General features: G+C 41.5%; 1 protein-coding gene across 5 annotated transcripts in view; it reads right to left on the bottom strand.

The window, feature by feature from the left end:
* COL21A1 (collagen type XXI alpha 1 chain) overlaps positions 1-25,533 on the bottom strand; it is a 103,446-nt gene extending 77,913 nt beyond the window's left edge. For 2 of the 5 annotated variants that reach the window (XM_039320348.1, XM_039320353.1), the window contains exon 1: positions 25,274-25,533. Coding sequence is in view for 1 of the 5 variants with exons in the window: in XM_039320352.1 (XP_039176286.1) it covers positions 3,416-3,431 (16 nt within the window). In the remaining 4 variants the exon portion in view is untranslated. Of the gene's footprint in view, positions 1-3,415; positions 3,942-20,461; positions 20,762-25,273 lie in introns of those variants that run through there. The other 3 variants (XM_039320350.1, XM_039320352.1, XM_039320349.1) reach the window with 3 other exon arrangements.
* Between the last annotated feature and the right edge of the window lie 1,471 nt (positions 25,534-27,004).

The following is a 27,004-nucleotide window of genomic DNA, read 5'->3' as shown; positions in this document are numbered from 1 at the left end:
ACCAAGATTAATACTAATCCAACAATCAAGCAGTAAACAATACTCCAGTTAAGGAACCACCACTCAGACAAACAATCAAACAATAAGCAATAGCCCAGTCAAAGAACCACCAACACCATTCCCACCAACACTGATAGGGCAAGCCAGTTGTATACTGTATCAACAGAGAGTTACCCCATTTCCTTCCAACACTGATGATGTTGCTGGGTTGAATAATGAAATGTCTGTAAGCAAACAGCCAAGCTCAGAGAGCACTACAGACCTCACAGGGCTCAATTTAAATGGCAGTGGTATGGGCCTTTAACTCTACATTTGGTCCCACTTCTAAACTGCAGTTTTGTGAATCATGTTATATAAATCTACTAAAAAATCACTATATATGATTACAGAAATACTGTCTATTACTGAATTTTGATTCAGATCAAAAGGTTAATGTATTTTGTATTTGTAACTGTTTAAAAAAAGCATCAGAAATTATGCTTTTTTAATTTTCTTTTTCCCTTTTCCCTTGCACTTCTCCCTTTCCTATATTTTTTTCAACATTCTGTTTTTTCATTTTTTGTAGAATTTTAATCAAATATAATTTTAAAAAATAGTTATACAACGACAGATTAACCAAATAAATATAGCCGTATAAGCTTATTTTTTTCCTTTCGTCATCATCAATATTATGAAAGTTAGTTTCTTAAAGCCCATAGCCATCTGTAAAGGGCCAAGTTCAACAATAGCTCAACAAAATATTCTTCAATATTTGTGGCATTTGATTTAAATACAGAAAATAAACATTTATCCAAATCTACAAAACAGAAATGTAACACAAGATATTTCTGGAAAGGTATCACTATTTATCCAGGACCTGGTACCAATCACTCTGCCAATGACCTGTTACAAAACTTCTCAAGCACTATAAAAATGTGCAGACCTACTTTAAAATATGCCAAATTTTAATCTAGCATACATAAATTTCCTGAGGGATGTAGTTCTATGTAACTAAATAGTCATTTCCTTTCTTTTACAAAGAGCAGCCAAGGGAACACAAAGGATAAGAGCAATCAGCCATTATATATATCATCATCTAGCAGAGAATGCATGTTATATTAACAAAGATTATAACACAATAAAAAAGCCACTTTTTACAAGCTTTTGACTTCACAAGCAGCAATCCAAGTATTCAGAATTTGATAATGAGTGAATAAGATTGAGGAAAGAGAACGTGATGGAAGAAGTATTAAGATATTAAGACAGTATTAAGATATTAAGTATTAAGACAAGTAGTCCTTGACTTACAACCATTTGTTTAAAAAAGGTTCAAAATTACAATGGTCTTGGAAAAAGTTCTTTATAACTTGTCCTTGAAGTTAGAACCTTGTCAGTACCCCCATGGTCACATCAACTGGCTTGCATTTACAACAATTGCAGCATTGTGTGGTCATGCAATCACAATTTGTGACCTCTCCAGTTGGCTTCCGACAAAGTAAATTCACGAAGCTGGATTCACTTAACAGCCACATGATCAGTTTAATGAGCACCGTGAATTGCTTAATGACTGTGGTAAAAAATAGTGGTAAAATCAGATCTGGCCATGTGAGGATTTGCTTTAATGACCATAGTGATTTACAATGGTAACTCAATCCCAATTGTGGTTGTAAGTCAAAGACTACCTGGAACAGCTGTAATGTGCTACAGTTGGTGAGTTTAAACAACCTAACTATATGCAAAATTTTAGCTGGAATATGTTTCATTTTAAGCATCAAGGGGGCATGACCACTGTTTTCTTTCACTTGCCTATTTACCCTAAAATGCTGTAATGTGTAGTTTATGATCACATGTCAGTGAAATGCTGTATCTTGGATTGTCCCCAAAAACGTAATAATGATTGATTGATTGATTGATTGATTGATTGATTGATTGTGTGCTGGCTGACTGATCACAATCCAATGGCCAAGCACTGTTACCCATTTTTTAAATTCTCTATGAATAAAGATTTGGTCATTTTAGACCTGAATTAAGCTTTGCTACAAGATAAGGAAGTATAGACCTAAGGTCTATATTAACCATAGTGTAAATGGAACATCCATTTCTGACATCAAACAAAAAATTGCCACTAATTTTTAGGCAGAAGTTAAAATAAAGGACCATAATACACATGATGAAGGAGCAGAGATTCCTGTAGGATGACAGGTTTTTGCCCTTATTATGATCCCTGCCCGCCCCCAATAGCTATACTGGAGATCCATACGTTAAGATCTATCATATTTTTCTTCTTATTTAGAGCATACGCAGGAATCTCTGTTTTTTACTCCTAGCAAATGATAATAGGGATATTATCATATAGGGATATTCAGATAGGGATAGGGATATTCAGGCTCTATTTGCTTGCTATTTTTCTGATTAATAATAATATACAGTAATGAAAATATTATTTTTATCATTTGTTTGTGTTGACACTAGAGTGGAGGGAGGGAACAATGTAATGTTCTCCTGGGGGAAATAAATGCCATTTTTTACTATTTTAGTCCCAGTACGACTAATAACCATTTAGATGAAGTGCTAGAATTAGTTAAGCAATATTTACAGAAGAAAGACTCAATCATCAACTTTCCATAAGCCAATGTCCCAATCAAAACTCATGCCAGTTCAGTTTTAGACAATTTAATAAAGCAGTCTATCAAACCTTGCAAACAAACTTGTTATGGCCCCGTAAGTTTTAAAATAAGAACTGTTAAGGGCTATTGCAGCAGAACCTAGCAAACATCTGGCATCAAAATATTATTCAGCAAGTTTTGCAAACAGGTAGATCCCTAGGCATCTGGGAGGATTTAAACCCTAATTCTTACATCAACTTGAGGAAAGTAAGAATGAATTATGAAAGAAATCTGCCCTTCGCTTTCCTATTATTTCAGAAACATGCCTTTCTACTTTATTCCCAGATAATGTTAGTTTGAATATAATTAAAGCCCCAGCGTGAAGGAATCAAACCCCCATACTGTATTCATATACAAAAAATAATTATTATCAACAGTGGATAAACCCTTAAATGCAGGTGAAATTCTGAAATTCAATCAGTTCCAGGGACCCAGCCCACTTCACCATAAGAATTCTAGATAAAGTCCAAAAGCCTTTGCCACAGAGGACACTTATTTGTCAACTGCGGTTAAGAAATTCTGAATCCCCCACTGCCAGATCCACTTGCTATTTATTAATTTTGTCAAAATAAATTTGCAGAGTCCAATTCTTTATTGCTGCTAGAAGAGGCAGTGTCAGTGACATGTGTCACCTGGGAATTATTGAGTTGTTAAATTCAATTCCCCTCCCCCCCCCCAGGTTCCAGCCAACAAGAGAGCAACTTTCTCCAGGAACGAAAGATATTTTCAGATATAATGAGGACAAACAAGCCCAGAAACAAAATACTCACTGTACAAGTTGTTCATCTGGTTGTATGGTTCGCAGTAATCAGTGAAATTTCTTCAATTAATCTTATGGGACTTTCTCCTTATATATCTAGAAGCCAGCTGGTTTCCTGAACACAGAGTGCATACGTACCAAATCTCATTGAACATATAGTGAGGAAAGAAATGGCAAATTTCTTTCAATTGCACATTTCAGCAAGATTGTGACATTAAGTCATTCTGGCAAGAGCTTTAGTCAATGGGAGAAGACTCTCAAAGGATATTTATGTGAAGGATCTGGAAGCAGCTCTCCTCCCAAAGCCCAACACCTTTATTTGCAGCTTAGAAGACACTTCTAGGATCATTCGTATGGATGCCCTAAACCACAAATAACTCCAAAAGAAAAAGTAAAACATTCTTCTCAATTATAAACACTGCAAAATCAAACAGCCCACAGCCAATCCTCCAGGTAGCAAATGGCACTTTCTTCTTAGCGTCCTCTTTCCAAATAATTCTCGCTTTCCAGCCCAAGATTTGTATTTAGTGGATCAGCAAGCCTCAAAACGGTACTGAGTTTGAGATCCTTACTGTCCTTTTGCTAGCCTGCTTTCTTAGTTTTAAAATTAAAGCCGTATGATTTCAGCCTTTTTTCAGTCTTCCAGAAAATAAGTTAAAGGTCATCCAGAGCAGCCTGCGTCCCAAGAGAACACTAACACTTCTCTCATGTTGCACTGTGATGTGGAGAGTTTCAAAACTGAGCCATTACATTCCACTTGGCAGACTTATGGGAACCTATTTTAAAAAAATCACTGAGATAGTTGATGAAAAGGCATACGAGATCTAGAGGACCAGCTTGCAATAATACTTCATTTATATCTTTGCACAGAATGAAGTGATGTAGCTAATAGCCTACAGAAAAGCACTCTTTTTTTCCAGTTTCCCTACTACAGCAACCCTACAAAATGGGGTGGGCTGAGAGAGAATGACTGGCCCAAGATCATCCAGCTGGCTTTCATGCCTAAGACCGGACTAGATCTCACAATCTCCTGGTTTCTAGGCTTGCACCTTAACTACCCATTTTTATCAGAGAACACCAAAGGCAGCTAAAAGTAAGATAAATAAACAGTTAACCTCTAATAAAAAATGTTTAAAATCACCCTTCAATCTAGCCAAACTAGGAAAATAGCAGAAATAAAGGATTTGACTCCTTTCCTAAATGTAGGACTGTGAAATTTCCAGAAGAAGGCATTTCATAGATTCAGAGCAACATAAGACAAGATGTCTGTCCAATGGATCCCAGAAGATGGAGGCACTTTAAGTGAGTACTCCTTCCCTGCATTTAATTATCAGGAAGCTTCCTATGGAGATAGGTACGTATTAGGTTCAAGCTTTTAAGGTAGAGGTCCCCAAACTTTTGGGCACCAGGGACTGGTTCCATGGGGAGAGGTTTTTCAACGGACCGGAGGGAGCGTCGTTTTGTGTACTACCTGCATCCCACGGATGGGGCTTTGCTTGTTTGTGTGGACCGGTTGCTGGCATGCCACAGGCAGTACCGGTCCACAAACTGGAGGTTGGGGACCCCTCCTTTAAAGTTTTGAAGATCCAAGCCAACAAATTAAATTGTTCTCATACAACCACTGGCAACCATAGTCACCCAATATGATGTAGCACTTAGCAGTTCGGCCACTGCATTTTACATCAATGGAAGCTTCTGAGTGTTCCTCAAAGACAGAGCCCCACATGGAGCACAATGAAATAGTCGAGGCATAACATAACTAAGGCAGAAATAGCTGTACAAACTTACTCTTTGATAATACTGTCCACCGCTAAATCCAAAGGAATGTCAAAGACCATTCCTAAGTTATAAACTTGCTATTTCAGAGGAACTGAAATTCCACCCAGAAGAGGTTAAATCTCAAATTCCAGAGCAGACTTTTTTTTTTTACTATAAAGTCACTGTATATAAAATCTTACCTAATTTTAATTTAAACTCCAGAAATAGAAAGGAAAGAAGGAAGGAAAGTTCACAATGTGTTTAAGATGATGAATATAAAAAATAAATCACACTGCATGTGAAAATCTGAAAGGGAACAAGTATACCAGTCTCATATTGTGAAAAATGAGGAGAAATCTGTTTAAAATGATTCTTCTCAGTGGAATGACTTTAAAAATATAGATTGCTTACTTTTTATTTGCTCTTATCAAGATTAGAAGCAATGACGAAAAAAATATGCAGGAAGGGTCTCGAAAATTTAATTGATGTTTATTTCAGGAATGCTGTTTTAGTTTTGTATGAATTATACAGGTAGTCCTCAACTTACAACCATTCATTCAGTAACATTTCAAAGTTTCAGTAACTCTGAAAAACTAATTTATGTCCGTTTTTCACACTTACAACCGTTGCAGCATCCCCATGGCCACGTGATCAACATTCGGACGCTTGGCAACTGGCTTGTATTTCTGACGGTCACTGTGACCCCGAGGTCATGTGATCACCTTTTGCAACCATCTGACAGGCAAAGTCAACGGGGAAGCCAGATTCACTTAACAACTGTGTTACTAACAACTGCAGTTAACAACTATGACAAGAAAAGTCATAAAATGGGGCAAAGCTCACTTACTGTAATAACTGTCTTGCTTAGCAACAGAAATGTTGGGTTCAATTGTTGGGCTCAATTGTTGGCTCAATTGTTGTCGTATTTCATTACATGTTGACTATTCTGAATTTGCGAATATTTTTCACAACTTTTGACTTGATTCAAAATGTTATTTTGCTGTATTTTGCTGAAATCAAACTATCTGAAAATGGACTATCTGAGCTGAGCCCAAGAGCACCTTGTCAATAATTTTCATTTGTACTTTCAAGTTTATTCTAGGAATTCACAAAAGTCAAATGTATTGCTTTGGATATGTAAGAGCTAAATTCTATTATTTTAAGAAAAAAGAGGGTAGATGACTAATAACATTTCAGACTGAAAGACACATAAAAACCACTGAAAACATTCTGTCAAAGATGGAACTTAGGAACGTACAGATCCATCTAAATTCAGCTCAGTTTTATATGAACTCCATCATACATCTGTTTCATCAAATGTCTACATTATTATGTGATTTTTTTAAAAAAAAACATTTCATATTTGCTTGCATAGATAGTATTCGTCAACATATGCATGTCCATGTAACTTTCCTAATATATTCAGTTTGGTCTGCAAATGTGCCGAAAACTGCATCACAAAATTTGGCAAAGTGCAAACTCCAGACGAAGACTATGCTCCAATGTACACAGTAGTCTGGAAAGTGTAAATTAGGCTCGTTTACATAAAAATAGGGCCTGAATGAAGTTCTCTGACATCTCTAGTGGAGCCAAAAGAACCACAATAAAGCTGGGAATGACTCAATTTCAAATTATGTCATGACTCAACAGAGGCCCTTGAACCTATAGACTCCTTGTCTACAATGGAGGAAGTTCCTGTTGTGTGCTCCAGGATTTGATGCAAGGCAGAAGGACTGTGCCGCTAAATGCAATTTGTTTTGGCAAGCTGTACTGACTGCTGAATTTGACCCACTTTAAGATTACGCTATGCCAGATAACATGAAGAATAAACCATTAAGAAGCAAGTGGGGAGAAGCTTTGACCACAGCCCAGAACACTTCTGACTTGATATGAGTGATTTGTGGGAAACCATGTGGGAGATAGAGTAAATGGATTGTGGGGTATGCCAGACTAGCTCATTTAAAGTGTTTAGCATAAGAGCTAGCTAAATCAGTGGCTTGTGGAAATCAGGATTTTATACCATCTATGAAAAAGCTTTTTTTTTTTAATCCAATGCTAGGAGATTCTATAGGACTTTCCTGAAATGAAAGACATATAAGACAAGCTCATCAATAAATGGGAAAGAGGGCATTTTTTGTGTGTGTATGTATGTATATGTGTGTGTGTGTGTGTGTGTGTTTTCTGAGGTTTTCACGGGTGTTTGTATGTAGGTCTTTGGTTATTCGGGTTTTCACCCGCATCAAATTGGAAGTGTCTTGGCGACGTTTTGACGAAGTCTCATTCATCATCTTCAGGCTGGTGTTTTCGGCTTCGTGCTTCTAGGAGCAATGTGTGATCGTAGCTGTTTCTTCCTTTTAACTGCCAGTGGGGGTATGAACTGATTGGATGAGAGCTTGGCTGTGTTCTGATTGGATGGAGGTGTGTTCTGATTGGTTAGGAGCTTGGCTGTGCTCTGATTGGATGGGGGGTTAGCTGTGCTCTGATTGGTTGGGGGAGCGTTCTGTTTGGGTGGGGGCTTTGTTGTGCTCCTAACCAATCAGAACACACCTTCAGAAAACATATATTTATAAACATATATATAGCTATTTCAAGTTTCTTAACTGTCTTCAGCCAAACTTACCCTTCTGAGATTCAAGCCTGGGCTGTGTGCATGTTAGGCAGCTGTATTAACCTCTAGGCCACAGGCTCTTTCTCACTATGTTAGCTATACCAGGGAGGGAAGAGACAGGGGGAGGAGATTTACCTTGAGTGTTTCTAACACTCTAACATCTTTTCTACCCTCGCACCCAATTTGAATGTATACAAAGACCTCACAAGAATTCCTGTGAGGATGTCAATATAACGCAGATGATCAATATAGCAACAGGGAGGGTGACTTATCAATATTTATTTATGCATTAACTAGGTTTCTATATTAATTAAGCTTTAAGAACAAGGGAAAGCAAAAGTTGCCAACAGAACATCATTATCAAAGGCTTCATGGAGAGGAACCAAGCATCCCTTCTACTCTGTCTCAAAGCAAAACCAACACTAAACATCTTATCTTGACCCCAAAGATGATCATTTGACAGAAACGAGCAGTAAGAAAAATGTTGGAGCTGAAAGTGTTCCACATTTGTGTGTTCCTAAGATGGAATCTGATCTGAGCAATGATTAGGGGGAGCCGGTTTGATAACACTAAGGAAGTAGATTTATTTACAGGAAATACAATTTAGGGATAGCTCATCCTATCAGAAGGAGAATGAAAGAGCACATGCTGGGTAGTGTCTCCTTGGGAAGAAAAGTACCTCAGATTAGCAATCTCTTAGATCAGGGGTAGGCAACCTTGGCTCTTTTATGACTCATGGACTTCAACTCCCAGAATTCTTGAGCCAGCATGGCTCATCTTGGAAACTCTCCCTTTCCCCTCAGCATGGCTGGCTCAGGAATTCTGGGAGTTGAAGTCCACGAGTCATAAAAGAGCCAAGGTTGCCTACTGTTTTTCAAATTTGGCAACTTTAAGATGTGTGTATGTCAATTCCCAGAATTCCCCAGACAGGAGTTGAAATCTACATCTTAAAGTTGCCAAGTTTGAAAAACACTTAGACGAAGCAGGCAGGCAGAGTATGAACCAAGAGTGGACACATAATAAATCCTTAACTCGCTATCTATACCCCATTGTCCCCTTATGGTCATGAAGAATCAGTGCCATTATAGGCACCTCCAACACAAAATCATGTCTGTTAAGTCCTTCGTTCGATGGCGAATGAAGATCACACATGGTAGAATCAACAACTCTTTATTTCTCCTTCTGCTCACTCCAACAACAGCGAGGCTCACAGGCCTCCTTTTTAGTGTCCGGATCCCCGGGCAAAACAGCAACAATTAATGGTGCGCTTTCGTGCCTCCCACATGCGTGCAAGGCTGGTGCCTCTCAATCTGGTCCCGGGCAGCTTACAGAAACCCCGGGACCATAGCAATGTCCCGAGCCTGCTTTTGCAGGCTCCGGACACAACACCCCTTTCCCCTAGATGAAACTTCTTTTCCGCACACATGTGCAACCTCCATAGGGGATGTGGTATCTAATTTTCATTAATCAAATGCATGGACTGTGGAACATGGATGTTACCCTTAAGCCCCACCTTTTTTCCGTGCTATCATTTTAGGAATAAATGTATCTGAACTCCAAAATACTACAACAACTCTGCCATTCATTTATGGCATTTATGCAGTGTTTCCCTGGAACTTGACAGCAACTTCACAAACTACCAAAGGTGTTTGGGTGGGTATTTAAGTCATTGCAACCTCCTCGGACCCGGGGAACTCCCTTGGCTCCCCAGCTTACCTACCAGGCTAGGTGTGCCCACTCATTGCTGCCCCATGTTCCCAGGTGACTCTGGTTCTATTGCCTGGCCTACTTGGTTGCCCACCAGGCTCAACAGGCCAGGACTTTGCTCACCCCCATACCTGGTTGACCTGCCCCTCTGCTGGCTGGCTGGACCCTCTAAGTCCAAACCAGCATCCCTAGGAGGGGTGGTATTTTCCAGGTCCACAATGGACCTTTCTTGGGAACACAGTCCCTCGACCCCAAAACCAGCAGCTGGTTGGTCCGGGGTAGCTGCTGTGCCCCAGTACCCTGTGGCCCCCCAGGCCATGCCAGAAGTGCCAGAGTCAGGAGTTGCCTCTCTGCTTATTCCCCTTCCAGTTGGCTTCCTTCTGGGAGCAATTGCAGTATTGAGCCAGTTCCTTTGTGGTGATGCCAGTTCTCTTGTATGTTTTGATTTGTTTGGATACCCCCGGTCAGTTTCCCTGTCTGGAGTGCTGTTTGATGTGTGTGAGTAGTGTGGATACCCCTGTGTGTCTCCCTGGCTGGAGTAAGTGTAGGTGTGGGGAATGACTCCCTTCCCAGTGACTTCCTGTTGGGAGCACTTGCGGAAACTTGGGATGGGCCTTCCCCGGCCTCCTCAGCGGCCAGTGACTGCTGATATGGATTCCCAAAATGCACAATATAACCCTCCTCCCCCCCCAGAGCAGAGTCAGGAGCGGAAGAGGAAGAGTCCAGTCTCGTACATAGCTGATCTATGTGCCGCCGGAGAACGCAGCCATTGTCCAAGGACACCTCATAGGACAAAGGTCCAGACACCTTGCAGACCACAGCTGGAATCCAAAGATGACCGGGCCCATAGTTCTGAGTCCAGACCGGAGCACCCACTTGCAAAATCCTTGGTGCCCATGGCTGCGATACCTGAGACGCCACCCAATCAGGGTGCAATCTGTCTAGCTTAGTTATGAGCTGGCGGCCCCAACATAGTTCAGCAAGGCTCTTCCCGGTGGATGTGCAAGGTGTGGTGCGATGTGCAAGAAGAAAGTCTGCTAACCTGTGATGCCAGTTACCGTAAGTCAGTTTCTTGAGGGCATCCTTGGTGATGCGGACCATCTGTTCAGCCATTCCGTTGGTGGAGGGGTGGAAAGGAGCCGAAGTCGCATGGCGAAGTCACATGGCGAAGTCGCATGGCGGCCTGAAGAAAAGCCTGGAACTCAGAAGAAGTGAATTGAGGACCGTTATCTGAAACCAGAACATCTGGAAGGCCGTGTGTAGCAAAAATGCCTCTCAGCACCTGGATTGTCCTGGCAGTAGTAGTGGAAGAAACAGGAACAACCTCTAGCCACTTGGAATGGCTGTCAACAACAACCAAGAAGAATTGTCCCTGAAAGGGCCCAGCGTAATCTATATGCACCCTGGACCATGGTGATTGCGTTTCTTCCCACCTATGAACAGGGGCTTGAGGCATTTCTGGCCGTGACTGTTGGCACAAGTGACACCTGTGCACCTGAGCCTCGATCGCTTTATCGAGCCCAGGCCACCAAAGATGGCTGCGCGCAAGCGCTTTCATCCTGACAATACCAGGATGCCCATGCAGACAGACCAAGATTCTAGACCTCAATGAGGCTGGGATAATTACCCTGCTACCCCATAACAGGCAACCCTTAAAAGTGGACAACTCATGCTTCTTGAGCCAGAAGCTTTGGAACTCTGTGCCTGGGCACTTGTCAGGCCATCCTGACAACACCCATGAAAGCACGCATGTAAGAGTGTGATCAGTGGCAGTTTCAGCAGCCACATCCCTGGCATTGAGGGGCGATTCTGGCAACTCCTGAATGGAGAGAATATTGATGGCAGGAGCCAGGTCTGCCTCTACCTGTTTTAGAGGTAATCCGCTTAGGCCATCTGCGTGGCCCATTTCTTTTCCCGGTTTGTGAACTAAAGTGTAGTCATATGCTGACAGGAAAATGGACCACCTCAGCATACGAGGAGATATAATGTGTGGGGTCTGTTTGTTAGTGGTAAACAACCCCAGTAAACACTTGTGGTCAGTATAGACCGTGAAATGACGGCCGTATAAGAAATCATTAAATTTCTTAATACCGGCCACTATGGCCAGTGCTTCTCTGTCTATTTGAGCGTAATAATGCTCAGCAGAAGACAGAGTCCTAGAGTAATATGCCACAGGAACCTGAGTCCCATCAGCCTTCAAGTGGCTAAAAACAGCTCCCACCCCATAAGGAGATGCATCGTAGGCAATGCAAACAGGCAATTGCTCATTAAAATGTGCTAACACAGCATTAGACGTGAGCAACACCTTTACCTCGTTGAAACTCTTTTTGTGGACCTTAGTCCACTGCCAAGAGGCCTGCTTGTCTAAAAGCCTATGTAATGGCTCTGCTACTGCAGGTTTATGTGGAAGAAAAGCATTGTAAAAGTTCAAAAGACCCAGAAAAGCCTGCAGCTCACTTTTAGACTTGGGGCTTGGGGCCTGCTGTATAGCTTGCAGCTTAGATTCAGCAGGTGAATACCTTGAGCATCTATCCTGAACCCTAAGAAGTCAGTAGAATTGATTCCTATCTTACACTTATCCTTTTTTAACTTAAGGCCTGCTCTTCGAAAACGGAGCAAGACAGCCCTCCACCTCTCTGCTAAGTTTTGAGATGACTCCCCAGCAATAAGAACATCATCAAAATAGGGGCAGACTCCAGGAATACCTCTAAGTGTAGTCTCCATGACACTTTGGAATATGCCAGGAGCTACATTTACCCCAAATTGCAGTCTCTTGACCTTGAATGCACCCCTATGTGTTACAATGGTCTGTGCCTCAGCGGTTGCTTCATCAACAAGGTAATTTTTGATATGTTTGTGCCAGGTCAAATTTTGCAAAAATTCGCCCCCCTTTGAGGTAGGCTAAGATGTGACTGACTACTGGTACTGGATAAGCGTGCTGTTGCAGCACCTTATTTAGTGTGCACTTGTAGTCTGCACAAATACGTATATCCCCATTAGCCTTTAGAGGCATTACTATGGGAGTTTCCCATGGACTAGAGTCTACAGGTTCTAAAATGCCTTGCTGGAGCAATTTATCCAGCTCAGCATCAATCTTGCCCTTGAGTGTGAAGGGTATTCTCCTAGCCTTAACTCTGATGGGTGTGATGGTTGGGTCTAATCGTAAGGAAACTGGAGGCCCCTGTAGGATCCAAGCTTCGAACTAAACACATCTGCAAACTCCTTGCAGGCTTCTGCTAGGCCCAACATTTGCAAATTGTGCAGCCCAGTAACTTGGATTCTTAAGGCCTCAAACCAATCGAGTCCTATAAGACTCATGCGTTCACCCCCAACAACCAACACATCTAATGGACCTTCAAACTCCTTGTGTTTCACTGTAAGGGTGGCCTCCCCCTTAACACACACCTTGGAATTTTGAAAATCTGTTAGTATTATGTTGGATGGCCTAAGTTTGGCTTGAAATCCACTGCTGATGCAAATCTTTCTAAATGTATTGAGAGAAATAATGGAAAGAGCGGACCCAGTGTCCAACTCCATGGATAAAGGAACCCCTTGCAACCTAACCTTAAGTGCCAGTTTCTTCTTTAGGGGTTTGTGTGTGCCTGTCCTGCAAATACTCCTGCGCGATGTGCAGAAACCCACCCTATTTTGGCTGGGGACCCTGGTACCTTTTAGATGCAATTCTTCTCGAGGTTATACTTTCTGGCGACCCAAACAAACGGATGCTATGTGGCCTTGCCTGCCACACGCTCTGCAAATGGCGGAACGAAACCTGCAGTCAGTTCTCTTATGGCGTCCTCCACACCCGAAGCATTTAGGCGCTGCTGGGGCCTTTTCTTTACCTTCCTTCTGCCTTCTTTCTGCTGTCTGGTAAAGCCGATCCACCTCTTCTTCAGGATCTTCTTCCGATCCATCTTGAACGCCCTCATGGTGAATGGTGGCTGCCTCCGGATTGTTTCTGATGGGCCGCAAATTCTTGACTGCCCCACCTGCTGCTTTCTCAGCCGTCACCTCTCTAAGAGCATCTTGGAAAGAGATGTCTTCCTTTGCAAAGATCCTCTGCTGTAAGTCTCTGTTCCTTAACCCGCATACAAAACGATCTCTCAGCCTTTCTTCCAGATCTTTGAACTCACACGGTTTGGCTGCTCACCTCAAGGCCGCAATAAACTCCTTAGCCAATTTGCCTGCCCTCTGGTCCCTTTGCTCAAACGTGTGTCTCCACGCAATAACAGACAACTTGGGCTGGAAATGTTCTTTCAATAACTTCTTTAAGTCTGTATATGTTACAGACTCCAGAGGAGCAGGGGATGCCAGATTTTCCACAATTTCAAACGCATCTTGACCACAGACACACAACAGAGTTGCAGCCTTCAAGCCATCTTCTCTGACCTGGTTTACCCTGAAATAATTATCTACTCTTGCAACGTAGGACTCCCATCTCTCTGGGTGTGAGACATCAAATTTGGATAAACGACCAATCTTTGCCATCCTAGCTTCTTTTGGGAAGGGGTCTATCAGCCGAGCTTACCTCCAGCGATGCTGTACTGACAGGCTAGAACGCTGAGTTTAACACCGTCTTCCCTTCTTCAGGATTCCTTGGGTAAGTCTTACAGCTTTTCTTCTTTTAAGCTTGTAAGCATCCCACCTTCATTGCCAGTGTTAAGTCCTTCATTCGATGGCGAATGAAGATCACACATGGTAGAATCAACAACTCTTTATTTCTCCTTCTGCTCACTCCAACAGCGAGGCTCGCAGGCCTCCTTTTTAGTGTCTGGATCCCTGGGCAAAACAGCAACAGTTAATGGCGCGCTTTTGCGCCTCACGCATGCGCGCAAGGCTGGCGCCTCTCAGTCTGGACCCGGGCAGCTTGCAGAAACCCCGGGACCGTAGCAATGTCCCGAGCCTGCTTTTGCAGGCTCAGGACACAACAATGACGTAATCTCAAGTGACAACATCTTCTATGCTGGAGCATATTTACAGTCTACAGGTATATTAAGGCAGCTGGGCTACCAAAAGATACAGAGATTGAGCCTTAGTGCCAGAGATGATAATTTAACAGTTGCTGTGCTGTTTTAAACTGGACTAAGTCCAATGCATTGAAGTAACTTTAAATTTACTTCCACTTTTCCTTAAATTTCTCTCCAATTGCCACCTTATCCACATTAGCTATAGAAGAAAGCTTTCCTATTTTGGGAATGAGAGATTGGGCCCAATATTAAAGTTATTTATCACAAATAATAGGGGGACTGGAACTCAGTGTGACTAACATATTCAAAATATATGCATTATTTGTACTGAGAAAATCATAACCCCAATTTATTTTCATAAATATAAGTTCCATTGGAAGCACTGGGGTCAGTACCACAAAACATGATGTTTCAATCAAGTCCAAATATCAGCAAACCTCCAGTCTATAATTGAACAACGCCTACAAAAATTTGTATTATTTATTTTATTTATTTATATCCTGCCTTTATTGTTTTTACAAATAACTCAAAGTGGTGAACATATCTAACACATCTTTCTCCCCCCACTTTCCTCACAACCTCCCTGATGTGGGTTGGGCTGAGAGTGAAACCCATCTGGTTTTTATGGCTGGGGGGGGGACTAGAACTCACCATCTCCCAGTTTCTAGCCTGGTACCTTAACCACTAGACTAGACCAAACTGGCTCCTTGAAACTTTCCGTATCTTACCATGGAGTCCAGTTGTTCAAATCGAACTTTTAAAAAAGCCTTTCTAGGATGCTGAGGCATATAAGTTGTCTATTTTTCTAATTGGGAGGTTCATTTGTATTGAGCAGGCCACTTCAAAGACGTAACATATTTAAGTGCTGCAATATCACCTTAGGCAGTCCCATCCATAATTTCTTGTTTGAAAGCATCCTTGGCTTTTGGATCTGATTAGGCTGGGAATTGGATGGAGAATCCATATTGAGAGATGACATTTGAAAGTTGAGCAGCCTAAGGGTGAGGTTGCATGTTGTGCAACTGCTCTTCGAAACACAGCTTTAAAAATAGGGTTTCAATTTAAAAATAGGAAACAATTAAATCTAATTACTCTGAACTTGTGCTATTAATTTCAATTCTATTGTTACATCACAGCAGCAACTAGATTGAAAAAGGGATTGGAAATTACTGCAAAGTAAAATCTTTAGCTGTAGCAAATGTAAGGCAGATAACATTTTAATATTATATAAAGTGCTGAGGTTTTCATTAATCAGCATTGCTTTAAGACTGCTTTTTTTTCACTTTTAACTATCTGGCACTCCAAGATCTAGGAATAATTTCAAAAGTAATTGTTTATCTCTGACTGTGCCAAAATAACTTTTCTCTCAGTGTTATAGCAATAAATGTCCTGCTCAGTCCTATTTCAGTTCTAAGTGACTATATATACATTTACTAGGATTCCTTATGCTTTCTTACTTATATGGATTACTGCCTTGTCGTGGCGAAGGGGCTTGCGTAACTCAATGAAGCTATAAGCTATGCCGTGCAGGGCCACCCAAGATGGACAGGTTATAGCAGAGAGTTCTGACAAAATGTGATCCACTGGAGAAGGAAATGGCAAACCACTCCAGTATCTTTGCCATGAAAACCCCATGGACAGTACTAAAAGGCAAAAAGATATGACGCTGGAAGATGAGCCCCTCAGGTCGGAAGGTGTCCAATATGCTACTGGGGAAGAGCAGAGGGCTAGTACTAGTAGCGCCAGAAAGAATGAAGCGACTGGGCCAAAGCCGAAAGGACGCTCAGCTGTGGATATATCTGGTGGTGAAAGGAAAGTCCAATGCTGTAAAGATTTTTTCTCCATAGGAACCTGGAATGTAAGATCCATGAATCAAGGCAAGCTAGACGTAGTCAAAAAAGAGATGACAAGACTGAACATCGACATCTTAGGAATCAGCGAACTAAAATGGACAGGAATGGGTGAATTTAACTCAGATGACCATCAGGTATACTACTGCGGGCAAGAATCCCTCAGAAGAAATGGAATAGCCTTCATAGTCAATAAAAGAATAGGAAAAGCAATACTGGGATACAATCCTCAAAATGACAGAATGATCTCTATTCGAATCCAAGGCAAACCATTCAATATCACAGTAGTCCAAATCTATGCCCCAACCACTGGTGCTGAAGAGGATGAAATTGACCGGTTCTATGAAGCCCTACAGCACCTTATAGAATTAACACCAAAAAATGATGTCCTTATCATCATGGGGGATTGGAATGCTAAGGTAGGAAGCCAAAAGATAACCGGAATAACAGGCAAGTTTGGCCTTGGAGTACAAAATGAAGCAGGGCACAGGCTAATAGAATTTTGTCAAGAGAATACGATGGTCATAACAAACACTCTTTTCCAACAACCCAAGAGACGGCTCTACACATGGACATCACCAGACGGTCAACATAGAAATCAGATTGACTATGTGCTCTGCAGCCAAAGATGGAGAAGCTCTATACAGTCAGTAAAAACAAGACCAGGAGCTGACTGTGGCTCAGATCATGAGCTTCTCGTTGCAAAATTTAGGCTTAAATTGAAAAAAGTAGGGAAAAGCACTAGGCCACTCAGGTATGAACTAAATCATATTCCTGATGAATATACAGTAGAGGTGACAAATAGATTTAAGGAACTGGATCTGATAGACAGAGTGCCTGAAGAACTATGGATGGAAGTTCGCAACATTGTACAAGAGGTAGCAACTAAAACCATCCCAAAGAAAAAGAAATGCAAGAAAGCAAAATGGCTGTCTGAGGAAGCTTTGCAAATAGCTGAGGAAAGAAGGGAAGCGAAAGGCAAAGGAGAAAGAGAAAGATACACCCAATTGAATGCAGAATTCCAGAGAGTAGCTAGAAGAGATAAGAATGCCTTCTTAAATGAACAGTGCAAAGAAATAGAAGAAAACAACAGAATAGGGAGGACCAGAGATCTCTTCAAGAAAATTGGAGATATGAAGGGAACGTTTCATGCAAAGATGGGCATGATAAAGGACCAAAATGGCAGAGACCTAACAGAGGCAGAAGAGATTAAGAAGAGATGGCAAAACTACACAGAAGAACTATACAAGAATGAGCTTAACATCCCAGATAACCACAATGAGATGGTCATTGACCTCGAACCAGACATCCTAGAATGTGAAGTGAAATGGGCCTTAGAAAATCTGAGCAACAACAAAGCTAGTGGAGGTGACAGTATTCCAGCTGAGCTATTCAAAATCTTAAAAGACGATGCAGTAAAAGTGCTACACTCAATTTGCCAGCAAATTTGGAAAACTCAACAGTGGCCACAGGATTGGAAAAGGTCAGTTTACATTCCAATTCCAAAGAAAGGCAATGCCAAAGAATGTTCAAACTATCGCACCATTGCACTCATTTCACATGCTAGTAAAGTTATGCTTAAAATCCTACAAGCTAGACTCCAGCAGTATGTGGATCGAGAACTACCAGAAGTACAGGCAGGATTTCGAAGAGGCAGAGGAACTAGAGATCAAATTGCCAACATACGCTGGATCATGGAGAAAGCTAGGGAGTTCCAGAAAAACATCTACTTCTGCTTCATTGACTATGCAAAAGCCTTTGATTGTGTGGATCACAACAAATTGTGGCAAGTCCTTAAAGAGATGGGAGTACCAGACCATCTCATTTGTCTCTTGAGAAACCTATATGCGGGTCAAGAAGCAACAGTGAGAACTGAACACGGAACCACTGATTGGTTCAAAATTGGAAAAGGAGTCCGGCAAGGCTGTATACTGTCGCCCTGCCTATTTAACTTATATGCAGAGCACATCATGAGAAAGGAAGGGCTAGATGAATCAAAAGTTGGAATTAAGATTGCCGGGAGAAATATCAACAACCTAAGATATGCAGATGATACCACTCTGATGGCAGAAAGTGAAGAGGAACTAAAGAGCCTCTTGATGCGGGTGAAGAAGGAGAGTGCAAAAGTTGGCTTGAAACTCAACATTAAGAAAACCAAAATCATGGCATCCGGCCCTCTCAATTCCTGGCAAATAGATGGGGAAGAAATGGAGGTAGTGACAGATTTTATTTTTCTGGGCTCCAAGATCACCTCAGATGGGGACTGCAGCCAAGAAATTAAAAGACGCTTGCTCCTGGGGAGGAAAGCTATGGCAAATCTAGGCAGCATTCTAAAAAGCAGAGACATCACCCTGCCAACAAAAGTGCGTATAGTCCAGGCCATGGTTTTCCCAGTTGCAATGTATGGCTGTGAAAGTTGGACCATAAGAAAGGCGGAGCGCAAAAGAATTGAGGCCTTTGAACTATGGTGCTGGAGAAGACTCCTGCGAGTCCCTTGGACTGCAAGGCGTTCAAACCGGTCAGTCCTAGAAGAGATCAACCCCGACTGCTCTTTAGAAGGCCAGATCCTGAAGTTGAAACTCAAATACTTTGGCCACCTAATGAGAAGGAAGGACTCACTGGAGAAGGGCCTAATGCTGGGAAAGATTGAGGGCAATAGAAGAAGGGGACGACAGAGAATGAGATGGCTGGATGGAGTCACTGAAGCAGTAGGTGTGAACTTAAATGGACTCCAGAAGATGGTAGAGGACAGGAAGACCTGGAGGAACGTTGTCCATGGGGTCGCGATGGGTCAGACACGACTTCGCAATTAACAACAACATTATAGGTAGCCAGGGCCCCACCCCAACCAAGTTTGCACAAATTCTGCACAACTATTTTATTGGGCCAACTTAACTCTCCAGTTTATTCCAGTCTTGTGTATTTATGATATTTTTACAGCTGTGGTTAAAACCTTTAGGTATCAGATTAAAATATCCAAGAGCTAAAGCCACAAGGTCAATTCTAATGCCATAAGAGACAAAGCATCATAATTAACATACTATTGCAATAATATTAGGAAGATCATCTTGATCAAGAATCTACAATTCCTACTTCCAGCTAACTGTTATGCTTTATAAGAAAAAAAAAACATTGGTAGAAAATACATATAGTTATTCCTCACACCCAGTTCCACCTCTTTGTTAGTTTACTGGCAAAAAAATTTTGCTATGCCATACATTAGCATTTATCTGGTTTTAACCAAGGATATTGTGTAAAGCCATCCTTTATGGATTGTAAACTATAAATTTAAGATTTAAAGTGTTAGGAAGCCCAGTCCATCATGGCATGTTCGATAAACATGATTGGATATAAGATAGCTTCAGAATAATGTATGAATCTAGCCTTAAAGTGATAATTGAACTAGCCTCCAAGGCAGATTATAAATTGTTTTCTATAGCAACTGATTTTTAAAAAGCCATTACTTTTTATTGACTGAGTGAGGTGGGGGACCCAGAGTTCCCAGAGGATGCTAGGAAAGTATATAAGGTATATAAATCTACACAATTGTAGATTTATGAGTAAAGTATATAAGGTATATAAATCTACACAATTGTGATGTAACAAACCACAGTTCAATTGTATGTTAGTACAATGAGTGAAACAGTTCATAATTCCAACACAGAGTAACTTACCAAAGACCTAAATTTAAGACCTACAAACTCAATAATTTTACAATTACACATTAGTTCTGGTATGGGACCAAGTGTCAGTAGAGTTTTTATATGGGCCAACATTTGTTCTTCCCAACCCCCTCAGGCTGCAGATTTAGCTGGCCCCAAGAGTGAACAAAGATAAACTTTCAAACAAAAATGTCCTATGCTGCATTGGAAGAACGCTGTATCAGACATTCCAGGACACTGAGGAAAGCTTTAATTAACAGCTCATAGCAGCTCAGTAGCCAATATCAGCACCGGTGTGCCCAAGCAAGAGTCAGGAACATTACCAGTTGCTCAAGAGTGAGAGTGGCTAGTACAAATACATGAAGCAATGCAGATAAATAAAGCATGAATTCCCTCCTTCCCACCATCATTTCTTAAGCATTGGGGAAGGGCTCATTCTACATTTGCAAAGAATAAAAGATTCTGCTGAAACCAAGCCCAGGTGGAAAATCCTGGTATAGATACCTATAGATATGCTGCTTAAAAGTGCAGAAACCCTTTGAGGATTAGCCATTGGCTGGAAGGCACTATCTGCCTGCTGAATTTTAATCCTTTTTGTACTGTCTAAGCCGGGCATCTCTCTCATCTCTCCTTCCCTGTTCAGTTACTTCTACTTAAACAGTATCATTATCATCACTGGTTTTGTTCCTCCCTGTCTCTTATCCCTTCTTCTCAGAGCAGCCATCTCATCTCCTTATCCCACAGCTCCATCCTGGTGAAAAGAGGAAGGAAAGAGAAAAGTATCTGGGACACAAAATGAATGGTATAATGCACACTGGGGAATCAATCATTTAATTTTATAAATGGAAGCCTTACTTTATAGGCAAATAGCTTGGATTAGTAATTCATTCAACTAATATAACTTTTTTTTACCTGATCCTTTGACATACACATGTTCTATGGCATAGCAATCCTGAGATATCAGCAGGGGCCCAACTCTTCTAGATCAGTGATTCTCAACCTGTGGGTCGGGACCCCATTTGGGGTCGAACGACCATTTCACGGGGGTCGCCAAACAACGCAGTCCGCCATTTTTTTCCCCTTTTCCTTAGCTGTGCTACTCCCTTTTATTCTATTGGCTTTTGAAAGCCAATATAATAGACTCTCTTGAATAGAGTCTAATTCTATTGGCTTTCAAAAGCCAATAGGAATTGTCCAGGCTGTCTCTGCCCTGCTGAGCCTGCCAAAAGTTCCATTCTGCAAACGGTGCTGCACCAGTTGAGTAGTCCTCAACTTACGACCGGTTGAGTAGTCCTCGACTACTGTTACGCCAGGACGATATGAAATACAGGACATAATTGATTCGCGAGTAAGGGGGGGTAGACTCTATTATCTGATATTGTGGAAGGGATACCCTCTGTCCAAAGCCTCTTGGGTGGAAAAACACGATATATCCGCCCCTGATCTAATCCGTCGGTATCACAGAGCACTACCACACAAACCAGGGGGTGACTAGAAAGGTTATTGTATGTGAACATTGGCATGATTAATCAATTTCCCATTTCTCACCTTCAGGGGGCCCTGTGGTGAGGGGGGCCAAATGTCAGACCCGGCGTGATACTTACCTTCCAAGTCCAGAATGTTCCAGTTAACCCTGTGTTCCAGCCGGGTCCGGTAGCTTCATGAGCTACATCGCCAACAGCGGCGGCCGAACGGGTCACATGAACATCCTATGTTGCCAGCACATAACCGGACGGAGGCTACATAGAAATGGAATATGGAGAAGCCGACTGCTGTTAAAACTGTTATGGCTTATGTTGCTGGAACCGTGACTCTGTGAATGATGGGAACTGGGACGCTGGGTCTGACAACACTTGGATACCGGGAGGGGGTATTATAGGAAGAGGTTGAGTGGGACATTAGGGATGAGACTGGCGTGAACGGAACGCATGGACTCAATGCAAGGTTTGAACATAAGTACTAGCTGGATCGGGGCGTGGACTCAATGCAAGGTTTGAACATAAGTACTAGCTGGATCGGGGCGTAGGTAGGGTGGAGGACTATCACAAGGCAGGTATGGGGAGGGGGACAGGTGGATTCCAGATGACCAATTAACCGTCAATTGGGGTGTGTACTCTGGGTGTGGTGGAGGAATGTATTTAGGGCAATGAATGGAGCTTCGTTCCAGTGCTAACTTAGTTTCAACATAGTGAATAAAGCTTGTTGAATACTGCAAAGTTCCTGTTTCCTGGCTTTTGCGAAGCGCGGTTAGGACGTTCTGTTAGTCGCAGCATTAAAAAGGTTGAGAACCACTGTTCTAGACTTTCATAAGGCATTGAAGACCTAGATGTTCCTACATCTATTATTAGAGCCTGTAGGTTAAACCAGTCATGTTGGTGGAGCGTTGTTGGTCTGTATGTATTAATGTTGGAATTTTAGGCTCACAAATATGTTTCGTATTGTTTCTTAGGTTCTATTGTTATAATTTGTTGGCTTTAATTCTCTGTGTGATACCCAGCATCACTATCATGACAAGGTGTCCCAAAGGTGTGGCTTTTTTTCCTCAAAAGGCAGCTGGACTTTCTTGTTGTTGTTTTTCTTTGAAAACATTTTGCTTCTCATCCTAGTTCTGAGGAACTGAAGAAGCTTCTTGGATGAGAAGTTAAACGTTTGCAAAGAAAAAACAAAGGAAGTCCAGTTGCCTTTTGAGGAAAAACAAAGCACCTTTCGGACAGCTATGACCTGGATGACCATCTCCATACACATATACCATGGCAAGGGTTTTCAGTATAAATGGTTAATGAACAATACTTAATACATACAGTACAAATAAATACAATAAAAGGTGTGTCACATATATACATACGTTTCATTGGGGTAAATTATAGGATCGATTTTACTTAGAATTAGCTATCTTAGTTGGCAAAATATAAAAACTGAGCAGACCACACTTCATTTAGTTTTAACTGGCAGGGTTTTGGGTTTTTTTTTTTTTCAATCCTTTAGAATTGGAGATCATGTTAAATTCAGGGTTGTGCTCCTTTGAGTTAACAAAGATGCATTTCTGACAGATGCATTCGTTCAATATGCCAGTCTTTTCTTAGGCATGGGTTGCCCACATGCCAATGATATTATACAAGTACATACTTAAGCTTGATGAGTTATCTGAGTTCTATAATAAGCATTGCTCTTGTAATTATCAGTAAACAAGATGGCCCACTTAAGACCAACAGAGTAGCCAAACATAGGTTTGACTAGCTTAGGACCTACAAATAATGAAAAAAGAGACTGCTTGGGAAGTCACCATTTAGTTAAAAGGATGCAGAAAAGGACACTCAAACTGTTTAAGAGGCTAAAACAATTTCATATGAACAGGGTTACAGCATTTGTATTATTTTTTCTTTTAGAAAAGATAAGATGGGATCTCTGTTTATAATAGTACATACAGTACTATACAGTATAGCTATATACAGTATGCTGTGTATGTGTGTCAGTGCACAAATGTATCTAGAATCTAAAGTAATCCAATGAAACATATTTATCAAGACAGATCAAATATAATATTTCTCCACAGAGTAATGGCCCAGCTGTGGAATTCTCTGCAAGATTTAATGTTGGGTGTGAATGTACGATGACTTCAAGAAATATAAGGCAAATTCATAAGCAATATTAAAGCAATCTTTACTTGCAAGATGGACAAATGTTTCCTTTTGATTCAGAAATAATTCATCATCTGGAAAATAATTCATCATCTCAGATTATTCATGAAAAAGAAATTTCCAAAGTTGAGGACAATAAAGCAATCAAATATTATAAATAAAACATTAAAACACAGATTAAAATCTAGTTAGGAAATAAAGCAGCACTAGATTAATCCTATTTTACTGAATGAACATAGAATACCCTACTAATAGAAGGCCAACAGAGATGGAACTAATCTGGCTTGACTTAGAAGAGAGCGCCAGAAACTAGGAATAGATACATCATTTATTTAAATCCAAGTTTATTTTAATATGTCCACCAAATATGTATTAAAGGCAGGGGAAGGACTCCTCTCAAGGACCTGTCAGAATGGTGCTGGTATATATAATCTGTTCTCCCTTGAAATTTCAGAGGACAGAGTTACAGATGTTATACTACCCAGATGTTATGCCTTCATGTGCAGAGTTTTACACAACTTACACCACCACTACTTTCTTCCTGAAGGACAAGAGTATAGGCTAGGGACCTGAACATTCAGTGTTGGGACAATACGGTTGTATGAGGTTGTACAGTCACAACCAACATCTTAACTTGCAAGCAGAAACAGAAAGCTCCTAAGTGCAAATGTTGGAGAAATGGATTTGCCTGTTCTCTGGAGCCAGCCAACTGACAGAGTGCTGGACTGGCTGAAGCCTCTGAAGATTTTTCCAAGAAAGTTTCCATGTGGCGTGTGTTAAAACAACCCAAATGAGATAGAGCAAAGGCATTTGGTGTTACAGCCCGATATGAAATCCCTAAGAACTGGCGATGGTGCCAAACTAACCTTAGTTAAGACAAAGCTCTTATAGTCACTGCCAAAATCTGGTCATTCCAGGGCTGAATCCAGAAGTACATTCAAGCTATGGATCTGAGTGTTTAAGAAAGCTGGAAACTTTGCTCCTTGGGTTGCCTTTTCTGTCCTGCTTGAATTAAGTTTTAATAAAAGCAGTAGTGGACTGTCCACAAGTCCTGTCTGTGACCATAAGCATCTGAGAATCCTTTTACATTCCAGGACTGTTAGAATAAAAATTGTGTTTAATGCAACATCCCCTTACTTTCAATAGCTTCGGTTCTGGATGCACAATGACTATAAAGGCACAGCAGAAAATATTAAGGACCCCCAAATTCACCAAAGTTACACGGATTTCAGGGTGAGGTTTTGGTTTTTTTTTTTTTTTTCTTGTTGCTTTTTGCTTTTAATTTATTGGCAAAGCCAAGAAATACGAATTCAACAAGTGTTATATTCCTGGTTCTTTGGAATAAACCTTGCCAATCTCAAGGAGATTTACAGTTCAGGCCCCAGGAACACAATTAGATGCTTCGATCAGCATCCCGGCTCAATGGACAGGAGGACAGCCCCAAATCACTCACACAGGTGCTTCCTCAGAAAAAAAAAAAACAAGAAGATTCCAAGAAAAAAAAACACAGACAAAACCCATCAGCTTTGATCCTCTTCTTTACCCACTTACCTAGCACTTCAACTGCAACTCCTCAATCACGAGAGAGAGAGAGAGAGAGAGAGAGAGAGAGAGAGAGAGAGAGAATGATTACACTTCACTTTGCATCCTGCAAATGCGACTTTCGTGGGTCTCCTACCTGCTGCAGTTTGCCCCCAAAAAGAAACGGCTTAATGCTGCTTCAGACTGACTTTGCTCTGCTCTTAGATCCACGCTCTGTGAAACAGCTAGATGATGGGCAAAAAGACCCACCGGGGGGAAAAAAAGAAAAAGCCCCAACGACCTCAAACGGGCAGACTCTGTTAGCCTTAGCAGAGCACGGTTAGCGCTCTCTTCCAGATTCCCAAAGAACTGGCACGTGAATCTCCCTTGGCAATTCAAAAGCTACAGCTGGAGAAGGTGGGGGGGGGAACCCAGCCTCTCTCCAGATTGCCCCGAAACTCGCTTTAACCAGGCGCTTTGCTGGGGGCGGAGCCTGGAGAGGAGCCCTCGCGAGGAGGAGGCGGGCCGGAGGGCTTCCCCGTCAGCGCTGCGCCTCCGCGTGGATAAACTTTTGCTGAGGGAGCCCCCTGAGCAGAGGAGGGGGGAGGGGGGGCAGATAGCGCGGGGGAAAGTGGGAGGATAGTCGTATTAAGCCCGGAACGGTGCGGCTTTGTCTTTATTAAACGAACCTCAACTCCCTCGAGAAAGGTTAAATCCTGTGCAAGAATATTGGAGAATATTGTACGCTTCGACCGTTCCCGAGTGTAGACGGATAGCTGAATAATCTTACTAACTAGCCTGTAAATATCAGCTTGGGTTCCCTTAGAGATCTATCTTGGTACCTTGTGCCAGTTGAGTGTTATGGTTTTTTCCTTTCCTCCCCCCCCCCCCTTTATTGGACATGGATTTATTAAATGACCATCTAGCAGCCCCCAGCATCGTTCTTACTTCCAAGCATGCCTCTAAGCTACAAATGAGCACTCCTGTCTGGCTTAGAAACTAAAAAGGATCTCGTTGTTTTCCGGCGATATTTCCGCAGGCGTGGAGCTGGATGTTAGCAATTTCCTCGGTAGATTCTCTTTGTAAAATGATGCTCTGTGATAGTTTGTGTGGAACTATGGTGGACATTTTATTAACGCTGTTTCTCCAATAGCAGCTATTTGGGGAGAAGTCACATATGGATTCTCAAAATTCCAGATGTGTTCACTATAGAATAGAATAGAATAGAATAGAATAGAATAGAATAGAATAGAATTTAGAAGACTGATTTCTCCTCTAGCTGGTAAGCCATCATATTCTGTGAAGGTGGCACAATTGGGGCCTGTGTGGTTAGGGGATATATATAATTTGGCAGCAAGCCATTCTAGCTTGGTCTAGTGGTTAAGGTGCTGGACTAGGAGTAGAAAAATTCCAACCCTACTTAAGCAAAAGCCAGCCATGCAATTTTGGGCCAGTCATTTTCAGCCCTTGAAAATAGACAACAACAAACCATTTCTGAAAAAGTTTGCCAAGAAAGCTACATGGAGTTGTCCATGTATTCAGCAGGAGTCCAAATAGACCCAAATGGCCAAAATGCCCAGACACATTTAGACTATGGTTCTAGCATACAATCTCAGGATAGAAGCATGAGGGCAAATTCATATAATTCAAAGATTCATCTAATTCCCAGCATTCCGTTTCTGTTCTTTCCATTGATAACAGTTTCAAAGTCCTAACAAATAACATGTTGTTGGCATTTAAATGACCAATTACAACATAGATTGAACTGGTTTACATTACTTGATATAATTGGGAAGGGTAAGCCTCAGCAGCCCCAGATGTCACATCATATTCTATTATTTCACTTGAGTGTGGAAATATTGTGGGGGTTTTTTCCTTTAATATTTGT

The sequence above is a fragment of the Crotalus tigris genome, unplaced genomic scaffold (genome assembly GCF_016545835.1).
Source record: "Crotalus tigris isolate CLP2741 ecotype Arizona unplaced genomic scaffold, ASM1654583v1 scf7180000023636.1099087, whole genome shotgun sequence".
NCBI classification, from domain to species: Eukaryota; Metazoa; Chordata; class Lepidosauria; order Squamata; family Viperidae; genus Crotalus; species Crotalus tigris.
The sequence above is the reverse complement of the archived record's forward strand: the minus strand, read 5'-3'. Positions and strand labels throughout refer to the sequence as shown.